This window comes from Ascaphus truei, chromosome 6 (assembly GCF_040206685.1).
Source record: "Ascaphus truei isolate aAscTru1 chromosome 6, aAscTru1.hap1, whole genome shotgun sequence".
Lineage (NCBI taxonomy): Eukaryota > Metazoa > Chordata > Amphibia > Anura > Ascaphidae > Ascaphus > Ascaphus truei.
Genome location: NC_134488.1, coordinates 60142816 through 60156828, shown reverse-complemented (window position 1 = coordinate 60156828; position 14013 = coordinate 60142816). Strand labels below are relative to the sequence as shown.

The 14013-nt window shown below is 40.4% G+C and overlaps 1 protein-coding gene across 1 annotated transcript in view; it reads right to left on the bottom strand.

Moving 5' to 3' along the window:
* Positions 1-327: 327 nt before the first annotated feature.
* The window catches only part of SIK2 (salt inducible kinase 2), a 163768-nt gene continuing 150082 nt past the window's right edge, over positions 328-14013 (bottom strand). The window contains exons 14-15 of the mRNA XM_075604404.1: positions 11642-11733; positions 328-6741 (exon numbers count right to left, since the gene is read on the bottom strand). Of these exons, the coding sequence (XP_075460519.1) occupies positions 6186-6741; positions 11642-11733 (648 nt within the window). The 3' untranslated portion in view covers positions 328-6185. The remainder of the gene's footprint in view (positions 6742-11641; positions 11734-14013) is intronic.

Genomic DNA, 14013 nt, shown 5'->3' with positions numbered 1-14013 from the left:
ACATCAGGGACACATGCCTCTGCTTACCTTCCAGAGACCTCAGGGACACATACCTTTCAACCCATCGCATATGAACATACAAAGGCACGAGCATTCCAAACACAAAGTGATTCAAACCACAGTTTATGACTCGCATAGTTTAGCCAATATTGTGACCCGCAAACTAGGCTGCTTTGATCACTTTACTTTTGGAGTGCTGCTGCATTTGTACTCCCAAATCAGCGGGACTGACTCCAAATCAGCGGGACTCGCATAAAATCAGTGACTTGATGCCTGCTAACAGCATGAGCCTCGACCACACGCCGCGCATAAAATAAAACACCAGACTTGTACTGAAACTTTTTTTATTATTATTACGCAAACCACATTATCCATTTCTGCTCCAATAATGTAGACAAACTGTAATTGACAATGTCCCTTGTGCGTTGAGAGCAAAACAGTCGCCTGACTAATTAGGATGTTTTAACGTACTAGGCAGAAGCTAAAATCCAGTACAGCATACCCCTAAAAAAAACAGATTCTACATGACCGATTTTTAATGACAAGAACGTGGCTGATGCATCAGTTCCTAATATTCTATTAACCTCTTTGCCATTTGACAGTGGAGAAGTTAAAAAAAAAATTGAAAAAATAATAATCAATAAAACATACCATTTATTGCCTTTACTTATGAATTCCCAGTGTTTTCCTATGTCTGTGAATGTGTACTGTCAATGGGGTTTTGCAGTCAAGTGATTGGGAGTTTTAAACATGGCCCCTTACCTGATTTAGATACTGCACTGCCTCCTTGTGCAGGCTCAGCCAGCTCTGGTTTTTGCCATTAACTTTCCGTATACAAGGTAATGATGGTGCCCTTATACATCAAGGGTCATGTTTACTAAGTGTGGCTATTCTAGAATGCACCTCCTGGCGCCGGATGACCCCTTACTGCCAGGCACCTTCACTTGAATGATGGAGAGGGAGCCCTCTGTACCTGTCAGCGGTGAGGTGGGGGCCCAGGCGACTGATAACGGAAGTTGGTCCCGATTTTCCGGCCGGGCGCGACTTCCGATTTCAATCGCCGGGCCTGAGACAGTTGTTTCCGGTGCCCTCCCCATGCTTCTGGCGCTGGAGGGTGTCTTGTGAAGTAGCACCATTTAGTAAAATGACCCTAAATCCAATGAGATTTATAAATCCAAGTGTGGTTAAACCTATTACTTATAGGATCACATGGTCGCTGCTAATTGGAGTCTCAGTTCTTATCTATATTAAGATTTAAAGCAGCAACCTTTTCTGCACAAGGGAAAAATACAATAATTTTTTTCCTTCAGCACCTGTTGACCTCACCCTTTTAATTTTGTATCTTTGTCCTATTTTCCTGTCCTGAGATACCGAGCCCTGAAAAACACGGTCCCCGGGATGGATTACAGGAATTGGTAGTAAAACAACAGAACCCAAACAAAAGAATAATATTGAAAACCTCTTCTTCGGGAACTTTTTATAAAGTGTTTTGAATAAGGGAGCAAGGCATGAACTCAATTCTAAATGCGATGCGGGTGGGGGATTGGGATTGGAAATACATTACTTGTAAATCTAAACACTACACATACATTCAGCAGAAAATTTGTAATACAGGATTAAAGATGGGTGAATTTTTCTCCTGCTGCTCCCCCCCCCACCCTCACCCTCGAGAAAACAATTCTAAATAATTTGAAAATCCTACTAGAAAAAATATCATCAGCATTCAAGTGTAGTCAACAGGATCCTACATTTTGATAGGAAATTCCCTAACTCTAATTTAGGCTGAAATTGCCATGAAATTTGCCTTTACAGAAAGCAAAAAGGGCTAGGAAAACAAAAAACACTGTTTTATAAACTATTGTTACCCAAAAGTCCCAGTATTTTATTAATAACCAGTTTATGGTTAAATTTCCCTTGGGAAAGAAATGGTTTAATTTTAAAAGCTTTTGCCCCTTTCCCGTTTTTAGAGCTTAAATACAGTACAGACCTTTTGAGAATCAGGGTTAGAAATATTGAAAAAGGGGATTGTAGAGACAAAGAGGTTTACCATATATTTTAATTTGAACTTTTGCCCTGGTTTTGACAAATACTAAAAGCATCGGCACGCCTATCTTAATAAGTAAAAAAAAACTTGCCTGGATTTACTACAGTATAAATCGTTCATAATTTTTTTGTTGGGAAAGGTACCCAAATTTGCACCCTTCCCCCCCACCCCCCTATTTTGGTCATTTACATGTAATGGAAAGTTGCAAAAATAGTTTACATTATTATGCTGTGGCCTTTAGTCAGTTGCAATGGGAAATAACATAAGTGAAATTGGCATTTTGTGCCCTTTTTAAAGTTTGTATAGGAACCGGTTGTGCCTTCTGCAGATTTGGACATATATCCTTGGTGCAAACAACTAGGACAATTTTTAGTAAATAACAAGTAAGGTGCGTGTCAATCTTCATGCTTTCTTTGCAAAAGTTCCCATGCATCCTTTAAAAGAAATTTGCAAGGACTTTTTGTCGACTTAGGCTGCGCTTATAGTGCCGGCGACAGCGACGTCAGGCTAGGGTTGCTGGAAAAATCTAATTAAGATGACTTCCAGCGATCGCAACCATGCCGTCGCTCTGTCGCGCCGCGCCTACTATAAGCGCACGCGATGACGGCAATGCATTTATTTTGATGCGATGTCGCCGTCACTATAAGCGCAGCCTTACAATCAAAAGGTGCAAACATTTTGAATTAACATGCTAATTTTGACAAACGTTGCTAAAATTTGGCAACATTTTATTCGCTAATATTTCATGAAAGTTGGTGTCAAACGCGCTCTCTAATGTTTGCGAAAATTACATTTGTTCATGTTTGGAGAATATTCAGAAGAAACTGGACAACTGTTTTATTCCACTCCCCGTGCCTTTTCAGTTTCTTAAGATAGGTTACTCTATTTTGTCTTACTGCCAACCTGCCTCCATGTCATCATGAGACTGATCCAGTCCTGGTTTTCTCTTTTATTCCAGTGCATTGTGGTTCATAGTAGTTCTGTATCTGAATGGAGAATGGGAAAACCATAACTTGATTCCGGTCTCATTAAGAAATGGAGCCAGTTTGGAAATTGATCTTAAAATCAGGACAAACTGCAAGTTGCTTCATTGACCACGAAGTTAAATTAAGCATCATCAAAACCAGGGAAAACTTGAAAACACATTTAACATGAAGCTTTAAATGACCTCCAACTGTCAACTGGGGTCGAGCCAGTCAATAAGTGAACTATGGGACCGAAATCCCATCACACTAGGAGGACATCCGATTCAGAATACACCCACAATAAGGGTGTTCAATGTAAGGATGACTGCTTTAATGATAAAAGTAGTTAATTAGTTGGACATACTGTATTACCTAGTCAAGTGGTTGAATCTCCATCATTGGAGGATTCCAAGACACCTTGATTTCATGGATAGTCTTGGTCAAGCAGTACATTGCTGTGTATAGCTATTCCTCACTCAGGCTAAGAGCTTAGATGATACAGTATGACCTCTCTATTTCCAACATAACTCCATGTCATCATGAGCCTGTAGTTTAGGTACAATTTAGCAAGTTTACATTTTCCATTGAATTACCGGTTTATCAATAACCAGAATGTAGAGTGTTGTGTTAAAAAAATTATTTTAAAAAAAGGGGTGTGTGCAGAGCACAAGCATACGAAGTGAAACTTCTTTGTATTTTATCACTCTCTAAAGTCTTTCATCCATGCAAAATGATAAAAAACAAAACAAAATATATTGTATGTGACAAGAGGCAAAGCAGTGTCACTTAGAACGTGCATGTGTATGTATATATATATATATATATATATACATACATACACACATTATAATATATATATATATATATATATATATATGTGTGTGTGCATATTTGCATCCTCTCACAACCCCCTCCCTGTCATTCTCACCCCCACAGGTCAGCCAGAGAAAAGAAAAACAACAAATACCAGAGACACAGGACAGTCTCACCTCTCTCTGCTCCATGCTTTTTGTGCGCTCTTTGGCCCCACACCCAGGCTCCTGCTACCGCCTCCTGATTGGCTGCTACTGTATAATGCAGCCAATCAGGATGGAGGAAGCTGCCCTGCTCCCTCCCTTCTCAGGATCGCAGAGGAGAGCGAGAGTCTGAGGTCTGTGCAGAGAACTTGTGCCCCCTTCTGCTGCTCCAGCCTGCACATGCGCAGTATACTACTTCTGTTTCATAGGAAGTCACAACTCAACCCATTTTACCCTATGAGATTTTCCAATGAGCTACTGTCAGCTATGAAAGTTTCACTTCAAAAATTAAAAAAAGGACAGGATAAAGATCTCTTGGTGACATGGAGTCAGGCTGGCAAATAGATGTCCTGATATATCTTCAAGCTTTGCCAATTAGGGGTTCACAAGTGGGCACTGAATGCCTGGAATCCAGCCAATGTAGGTCAACCTTGTAGTGTACTGGTGTTTCCCATGTCAGAATTAATTAACACAGATGGCCACTTTATTCTAACCCACACGTTCCAAGATAAAGGGATGTATTCAATAATACTACTGCCTGTTCTTTCCAGACAATCCGGTATGTAATGGAATTTTCTATCAAATTATGGCTATTTTAAGTCTTGCTTTTTTTAGAAAGTGCAACACATTGTGAATGAGTAATAGTCGTTGGATATACGGAGTATAGGTAACTACCTTACCTAGAGCCCCTTATGCTGTTTAGTATACTAACCTTGTGTGATTCACGAGTATATGCACATATGCACTATAACTCCCTCACTTTAGCTTTGTCATTGTGTGAACATCTGTTGCCATGGTTAATATATCAACAGTTCATGACATTAAATAGAATTAAATATTGCTATAATACTTTTTTAGAACATTTTTTTCTACATATGAGCAATCAAAACATTGAATTAATTAAACAATGTTTGTATTCCACACGGTGGAACACGTATACATACACACAAACTCTGAATTGACTTTGGATGTAGCATTTATATAAATGGGGTATGGTAACTTGTTTATCAACTGAAAAAAAAAAAAAGTATAATCTAGTATGAAAAAGAACCCAAAAAGGCACAGAACTACCACACTTCACACGCTATTTTTTTTGTAGCTCATTTTGTGTTTTCCTGACTCTAAAACCTAAATAGTTTACCAAATGTACAAAGCTTCTTCAACAAACAGCAACATACAGTATTACTGTGACTTCAAAACACAGTCAGTATTATTATTTCTTCATCTTCGTCTTAAAAAGTGTCTTCAAACAAAGGTGGCATCTCCAGAGACAAAATATATTTTGTCTCCAACAAGAAGCCAATGGTGACATTATGAGAATAGTCATTCCATGTCCTGTACCATCTCATGTGGTCAAAATTTCCTATTGTGTTTCCAAAAAGATCTGAAAGGACTTCCATGGAATATAAGAAGAAGTATTAGTTCCTCCAGATAATACAGGACTTGAAAGCAAAATCAGCTCTCTCAACTAAGTATTTTCGTTAGGTCAACATATGAAACCTTTCCGCCATTACAAAGACTGCTAGTCCGTGTGTACCAGAGAAACAGCAGTGTAGAAATCTAGTAACTGGATGAAGTTCTTCACTTGCCCATATTCTCTTGCAAGGTGCTTGTTGCCTCCGTCAGTAGCTTAGAGACAAGCAAATCAAAGAATGTTTCCTGAAATCCATTGTCCAAGAAGTCTTTGCATTCAATTTTGGGATCACTTTACAAAGTTCCCCAAAAACGATATTGCTTTTAATGTCAATTTATTACACATGAGCTCCACCCTGCAGAATCTTGAAGGATCTACATGGTTTAAACTGGTAAGTCATTTTTTTTAGCATTCATTACAAATCCAGTGTCTTCTTGTGGACTAGGAGATCCACTTGACAACTCCTTAAGATTTAACCTCTACTAGACTGAACATCTCCTGTCACCAAGATTCTGGGACCAAGAACATGAAAAATATTGGAAACTCAGTCACCAGGAACGGAGCTTGGTCCTATAAGCTGAATTTCACACCAAGAACCAGGTCAGGGTAGGAAAATAAGCAATGAATTTTTTTTTTCTCATTAGGGTTGGAACAAAAGAAAAAAATAACTGAAAATTCACACTCTCTTCCTTTATTCCTCCCACCTTGCCTTATGTATGCGAACAGACGAGACGCCTGTGCAATGGTTAATTGACTAGGACGTAGCCACTGTGTTGGGAGTCAACGGTCTCCATCATCTCACAGTCAAAGAGCTCGGGGAGAGCCAATGTCTCATACGTTGACTGTGGGTCATGGCCCACTGGGCTACCCTGGTTTTCGTGCAAGAGTATACCACCTTGTTGACTTGGGTCCATAGAATACTGGCATTGGTTTGGGTATTCTGGCTCATGAGATGGCATACCTGGTAATTCACAGGTCTGATAAGGGTATGGTAAAGGTGGCTGCTGCATATGCACCTGGGGTGCTACTTGTGGCTGGCTAGGCTGTGCCAGACTTTGCATCTGCTGGGACTGCAGTTTGTGATACTGACTTAAGAATGGGTCATATTGCATTTCATCCGAAGCCGGTTCCATGACGGGGCTGAGTGGCTGGGACAAGGTGAACTGTGTCTGCTGCGTGTCCTGGTGCGACAGTGGGAGCTGCTGCCCCTGCATTGGGTAAGAGCTTTCAGCTATCTGCATCTGGTTGAAGTAAGCCTGCAGCTGAGGTTGCTTCTGGAGGAAGAGACGCTTCTGGTGCAGCCTGTTGGAATGACACCAAAGTTATTATTTGCAAAGTGATAACATTTGGGTTCATGACAGTAGCGGCATCTTGGGATACAAAGATCATAGCGCTGAATGCCAAGAAGAAGTTACTGTCACAGATCATCTGCAGCATTAGCTACTATTATCATAATGGGGGCTCGGAAACAGACTTCAGCATATAACTATTTGGAATGCAACACACAATAACTCAGAAGCAAAACGGTAACCAGATCTCACTAAGGCGCCCATTCATCAATCTCTGTTGCCAGTTAATGCAGGGGTCATTAAGACCCCACAACAGGCCAGGTATTGGGGATATCCCTGTTTCAGCACAGGTGGCTCAATCAGTCCCTGCTTCAGTACAGATTGCTCAATCAGTGGCTCAGTCAAAGCCACCTGTGCTGAAGCAGGGATATCCTTAAAACCTGACCTGTTGGAGGGTCTGAAGTTGAGCCCCCCCGGGTTAATGTACCCGTTCCGATCATTCAAGTCAATGGATGGGGTGTGTTAACCCATAACGGAGCATGGTGAATCTGCACCGGTGTACTCGAATGAAGGCTTCCAAGTTAACCCGACGCATTTCATTGCGTGGCGATACCATGATCTTGTCACGTGATGAAACGCATAGGGTCGACTTGGATCATTCATTCCATTCAGAATGCCAGCCAGCACACAAGCTATCTTCCCCTTCTGTGCATCTGCAGGCGCAGTTCGTTTTTCAAACATTTCACCATACTGCCTATGTTTGAGTCTCTGCCTGATTGCTCATTCATCACAAGGTATCCCTTTGTCCTCCAGCACACCTCCGTGCAGTGAGAGCCCAGCCACGTTTGGGTTGGAGCTGCCCTTTCTTTGGACGCTTAATCTACAGTACTGTATGTCATCATGCGGTGAGACGGAGACACTACCATCGGTTACAACATCCGATTACTGAAGTTCAAACACAGATAAACAGTTATTTCATTTTTATCCGGTAAGGGCACTTACATATATTTACTGTGCTTTATCTGATTGAACCACCACTGTTTCAGCTACATGTTAATTTTGTATCCACTGTCGTGTTCTTTTTTTTCTCCTATTTGTTGTTTTATTATATGATTTTATCATATTTTTTTTTTACCACACAGTCTTTTTTGGAGACAGTTTGATACTTTTACTTTATGTCATAAAAAAACACCCAGGACCTTTCCATTAAGTACTTCCTCATATTTCCCTTGAGCCTCCCACCCTCCAGCGTCAGAACATGACCTCTGGTTCTTGCACCTCTTTCTCCGACATATGCTTCCCTCCTTTACCTTGTTGAAACCCTTTACATATTTGAAAGTCTCTATTATCCAGCGTCATCCTTTAGTCTTTCCTCTAGAGTTTTACGATACAGAGCATGCACCATTTTAGTAGCCCCTCTTTGCACAATCCCTAATGTATGTATATAAGTAATGCTGCAGATATGGTCTCCAGAACTGAACACAGTGCTCAAGGTGGGTCTTCATTGTGTGAGTATAAGGAGGAAATCAAATTGAATCATGTGTAGCAAATCAAAGGAGATGAAAAGAATGCTGGACGCTCTCTGATCGTCTGCCCTTGTGAGTTCTGATATGTACCCATGTAATTACTGAGCTAGGTGAGGTTTCCAAAATCTGCACTCTTATTTAGTAAAAACTGCAAGTGGATAACACGTCTTAATTAATGTAGTTAATAACAGGACTATACAAGTTCCTTTCCTGTGCACGTGGGACACAATACACCTAGCCTAATATATGCCATATGATATGATATGCCCTAGGTGCCTCATTTCGCTAAGCCACTGGGATGTCTAGACACGCATGACTATTACAAGTTCAAATGAACTCTACTGAGACTTTGTCTAAACCATATATGCTTAGCCTTCAAGTTATACCAAGCTGTGGGTTATTTCATCCCCATTCAGAATTCGTATAGGTCAACAACACACAATTCCTGCGCAACCTAAAGGAATGTTTCACTACACATGTATTTGCAAACTGCTAGCCAGGCCAGTGGTTCCAATCAACAATGTTATCATGCAGGGTATATAGAATTCAATTATTTTATATCAATAAATCAATGAAGCCAAATCATCCCAAGCTATCGACTTTATTGTTTTCTCCGTGTGCTACCATGTCCAGGGTCTTGCAGCTCTCTGTTGTTTCCTGTGATGTCATGTATGACACCTCTTAGGACAGGGACTATTTGGTAACAGTGGTAGGGTTTTTTGATAAGAGGAATGTATGTATTCATTTGAGGTTGAGTCTCTTTAATACTGATGTGTCCCAGTGTTAGAAGTATCCTTGCTGCTAAATGATTTAGTTGCAATATATCTTCCTGTCCTCTATAGAGTTGAACTTTATATGAAACTACACATGTCTACAATACCTGAAACTTCCAGTGCCATCAATGACATCCCCAAAGTGACCACATGGCAGCTTCTGTTGCTATAAATCTTTTATTACATTTAATAAGCTTAAATAAAAATGAACTTAAAAAAAACCCCAAAAAAAATACTTAACATTGTATAGGCTGCCGTCGGCCTTTATAGGGTGCACCTACTCTTATTTTACATTTTTTTTTTTTTTTTTTAAAGATTAATAACTTTATTTTTCTGGCTGTAGCTCAATTTTATTTAACAAGATCCAAAGCCTGCAGCATTTGCTTCAAAATCACATTTTAATAAACAAATCATTGGATTATTTAACATTTCGGGGCAGAAAAATGCCCGCTGACCTGTGATGAATTCAAGAATGACATCATTTCAGTCCTTGTGATGAATACATTTACAGCTGATGTAAGTAAGATTATAACGGACTGCCTTGATGTTAGGGTAAACTTTAAAACCGACTTGTATTTGAAACCTGTCATAGACTAGAAGTGTCTCTTATCTGCAGACATTTTCCACCCATGAAGACTTGCCCTTGACCCTTTGATTGCCGGAGTGCTACTGCCCCTCCAGCACTCACCCTCACGTGACTGCCCCTCCTCTTCCTGTTCTGCGCTCCACTGAAGTGCTGGATGCAAATCTCCCCTACAAAAAACAGCTATTTGTTTATGACGTAGCTACTACGTCACCGGGGGCCCTGGAGTGCCAGACCCCATGACAATGCTATGGCCTTGGGCACCAAAGGGTTAAGCCAGCAAGTACGCACAAAATGGATTGTGAGCAACCTATTCAAATACCAAGAATGCTAAATATTGTCTATGTTTAAATTGCTTAAGGAAGGGGTGTGCAAACGTTTCAGTCTGCGCCCCTCTGCCTGCTCTCCTACCTGCTTGTGCCCCCCCCCCCCCGCCTGTCTCGGGCGTCAAACGCCGCCGCAGGGTCATGAGAGGTCTCATTGGCATGGCAACGGGACGTCACATGACCCTGCCGCCGGGTTGCCATGGAGACGTGTCGCTGGAAGCCAAGGTAAGTAAAGTTACAGAGGCCTCACGCGGTTCCCCAGCATGTAATTTAAATGCCTTCGGGGAAGCGCGAAGCCTTTGTTACCGCTACGCCCCCCAAGAAACTCCTACGCCCCCAAGTTTGCGCACCCCTGGTCTAAGGGGCTCTCTCAGAGTTTTACAACATGTACAAGGGAAAACACATAGACCAGCGCAGTACAAACAGTTTTCACCTGTATCTACAGATCATTTACGAACAGAAGGAGTGATACCAATTATTCCGATGCCCATTATTGAGAGGGTCAATATTACCATATTACCTCAATTTTTAGGAATAAAATCCACGTTTAAAGTAAAAGTAAGTAAGTAAGCAGCGTAAAAAAATAGAGTGGACAATCAGACACCTTACTGGCAGCCCTTAGGCCCTTGGACTCTCTGCTCCTGCTAACTTCACACTATTACAGCAGCTTAGGCAGATAAGTGCATTTTTACTCACTGAAACTCACCTGTAAGTTAAGGTAATGTAAATATATGTGGAACAGATGTTATAAATTCTTGCAAGATGTCAATATATAGGAATTTTAAAATAAATTCTATAATTTAATTAAATACGCTTGTGATCCTTCTACTACGAAATGTTTTCCGATCTGGTCCCTTTGGAGGCCTGTCCTTTTGCATAGTATCTATGTATGTACAGTATGTATATCTTTATTTATATAGCGCCATCCATGTACATAGCGTTGTACAGCAGTAACACACGTGACATAACAGGAATAAGCGCATAATTCATACAAGTAGACATTAGGAAAAAGGAGTCCCTGCCCCGAAGAGCTTACAATCTAAGTACTGTATGGTGAAATAAACATGCAGGGGGAACTGCACCTTTAAGAGATGTAATGCTTTACAATGGGATATATCACACTTTCTCGCTCCTTAGGCAGCATCCAAACACGAAGCCAAGTTTAACTTGACATAAGCCTCTCTGGGTAATGATCTGTGCTGTACATCAGCAGTGTGCAAACTGGGGGGCGCGCAAGTATTTCCAGGGGGGCGTGGCGGTTACAGAGGCCCTGCGCTTTTCCCCACGGCATTTAAATTAAATGCCGGGGGAGGCGTGTGGCCTCTGTATCTCACTTTCCTGTTCTCTGCCAGTTCTTCGGCGACGCGTCGCCATGGCAACGTGGGGTGTGTGTGTGTCAGGTGACGCCGTGCATCGCCATGGCAACGCGTCAAATGACGAGGCAGGGTCACGTAACCCGCGACGTCATTTGACCCCGAGTCTTTGGAGAGGAGGAGCAAGAACGCTGCGGCTCCCGGGCAGGGGGGGCGCAGCTCAAGAAGTTTGCGCACCCCTGCTGTACATGATGCACCCCTCCAAGCAGCAGGATTTAAGGGACAAGGGGAGAGGAAGCAAGCAGAGCTGATTTGGAGCCCTCCCTCTGGCCTGCAAGCAGTAATGCCCATGTTAGCTGCTGTCTGCCCCACGGCTGCGTCACTGTGCTCACCTGTGCTCTTGAAGTTGCTGCTCCAGACTCCTTGGTGTTTCTTTACAATAAAGCTGGCAGCTGTTCTGAGCTTGCGCCAGCAGACTCACTTTCTGCAATAGAAGCATGAGAGTGGCCTCAGAATGTGCAGTCCCATTTCTATGTTCAGAAGTAAATTACACACGAATACACAAACATATTATATTCATATGTGTTTTATAAATGTATGTGTGTATATATAAATAAGGCATATATAATATTCCCCCCCCCCCCCCCCCCAACAATCCAGGGACCAAGATCAGTACTTTGTTGTGGGCTTGTGGATGGATATATATATATATATATATATATATATATATATATATCTTATATATATGTTTATAAATATATATATATGTATGTTCTTCATTATTAGGTGATACCTTTTTCATTTGGACTAACAATTTAAGTCCTATGACATAAATTGTTAGTCCAAATGCAACTGGACAAACACGGCTATTTCCGGTGTATACATGTGTGTGTATATATGTGCGTGTGTGTGTATATATATATATCAACCTCGTTATAATGCGATTTGCTACAATGCGAATTTGCAACGTGATGCAAGCATGGCTCCCAATTTTCATATTTATGAATACTTTACAACACGATTATTGGTATCTTAAATACTTTATTGTACAATGCATAAAATTGTACATTATTTCTAAGGCGACCCCAAGCACAGCATCATAAGGTGGTTGAGCTATACGGTATATATATATAGATATATATAAAAAAGAAATATACCAGCGCTCAACTTAGAGTACTGAAAAATACGTAAAGAGTAGAGTGAAAAATGAACGCAATAAACAAAAAAATGACAATTTCAAATAAATGCATTAACTAAAGCTAAAGGGTAAATGCTGATCTCGTAAGGATAAACCTAATCCAAAATAACATGTGTAACAAAAGAAAAGAGCGCAAATGACCAGTAGTAATTAAAAATATGAACAATTTAATAAAACAAGACAATTAATGCCAATAAATCGATATACTGTAGCAATATGAGAACAAAATAAAAAACATTTACATATATGTACAACAACAATGATTAAAAAACAGTAAGGCCTATCATATGCTGTAACTCAATTGAGGCGGATAGTACAGTATATACCAAAGGACACACACTAGAGAGGGACTAACTAAATTAGAGAAGGTGATGCATTAGTGGCTAATCACCAGATAAAACGTAATGCATCACGCTTCTCTATTTTGTAGTATTTTATTGACTTTTTAATCTTTTAAAATAAATTAGCTTAACTGTTTTTCAGCCGTTTTTTCTTTTATATTTATTTTTATTCATTTGTTGTTTGTGTTTTGTGGTTGTTTTGTGAGTTTGTCTAAGTTTATTTGTTTTGTGTCTTTTTTGTTGTGTCAGCAGTATACTGTACACTATGATTTTCTTCTGTTTTTAAATCCCACATATTACGGGACGTATCTTCGTGGATCCAACAAGTTGGCCCAGAGGTGCAAGACTTCTAATCAAAGTTTATTCCAATACCTTGAAGATATTTTTGGACATTCTTTATGGACCAATTCTAAGGCGCTGGTTCATATTCGTTATTCATATCTTATAGGAGATATATATATATTTTTTACACTATGTTTCCCTCTCAATTTGGTTATATATTTTATGACATTTGAGTATATTTGTTTCCTCCCTATGAGCATATTTAGTTATCAGCTAATTTTTAACTTTAGACTAAGTTATTCTTTCATCCATTTAATGCTTTTTCATGTAATATTCATGTTTTATTATTCATGGTCGGTGTCTACATTATCCATTACTATTGTACACTACTATAGCATGTTTTTTTTTTTTAACTTGTTCATCATTTTTATCAATATTGTTTTAATGCCTCTGCTCTGCCTTTATGGGTTTTTTTTATGTTGTATCCCCTGTCCAATGTATGCCATGTTTTACAAGCAACCCAATTTCAGATCACCAATCTATTATTGGTTAACATTTGATTATTGACTGTGGACTATAAAAAGGCCATTAGTGCTTTGCATAATCCAACCCCTGATGAAGTCACTTTACGTGACGAGACGCGTAGGGTGTGTCCTTGCCTGAGGTCTGTTTGCAGGGTGCCATTCCATTAAGCCAGGAACAGTGGTGCATTGGAACCTTAAGAGTCTGCAGTATCTATTCCAGGGGGAACTTTGTCGACCGGCACCCGGAAGCGGAACTATGTCAGCAGCAGGTCCACGAGGACCCTGTTCCAACGCACATCATAGCTTCTACATCTACCTACGCCCCTGCTTTACCTTGCGCAATTTCAAGCGACCTTTGTGAGTTGCATTTTTTATCCTTTCACCAATAAACCTTATTTTACAGTATTACGCTAAGGAGC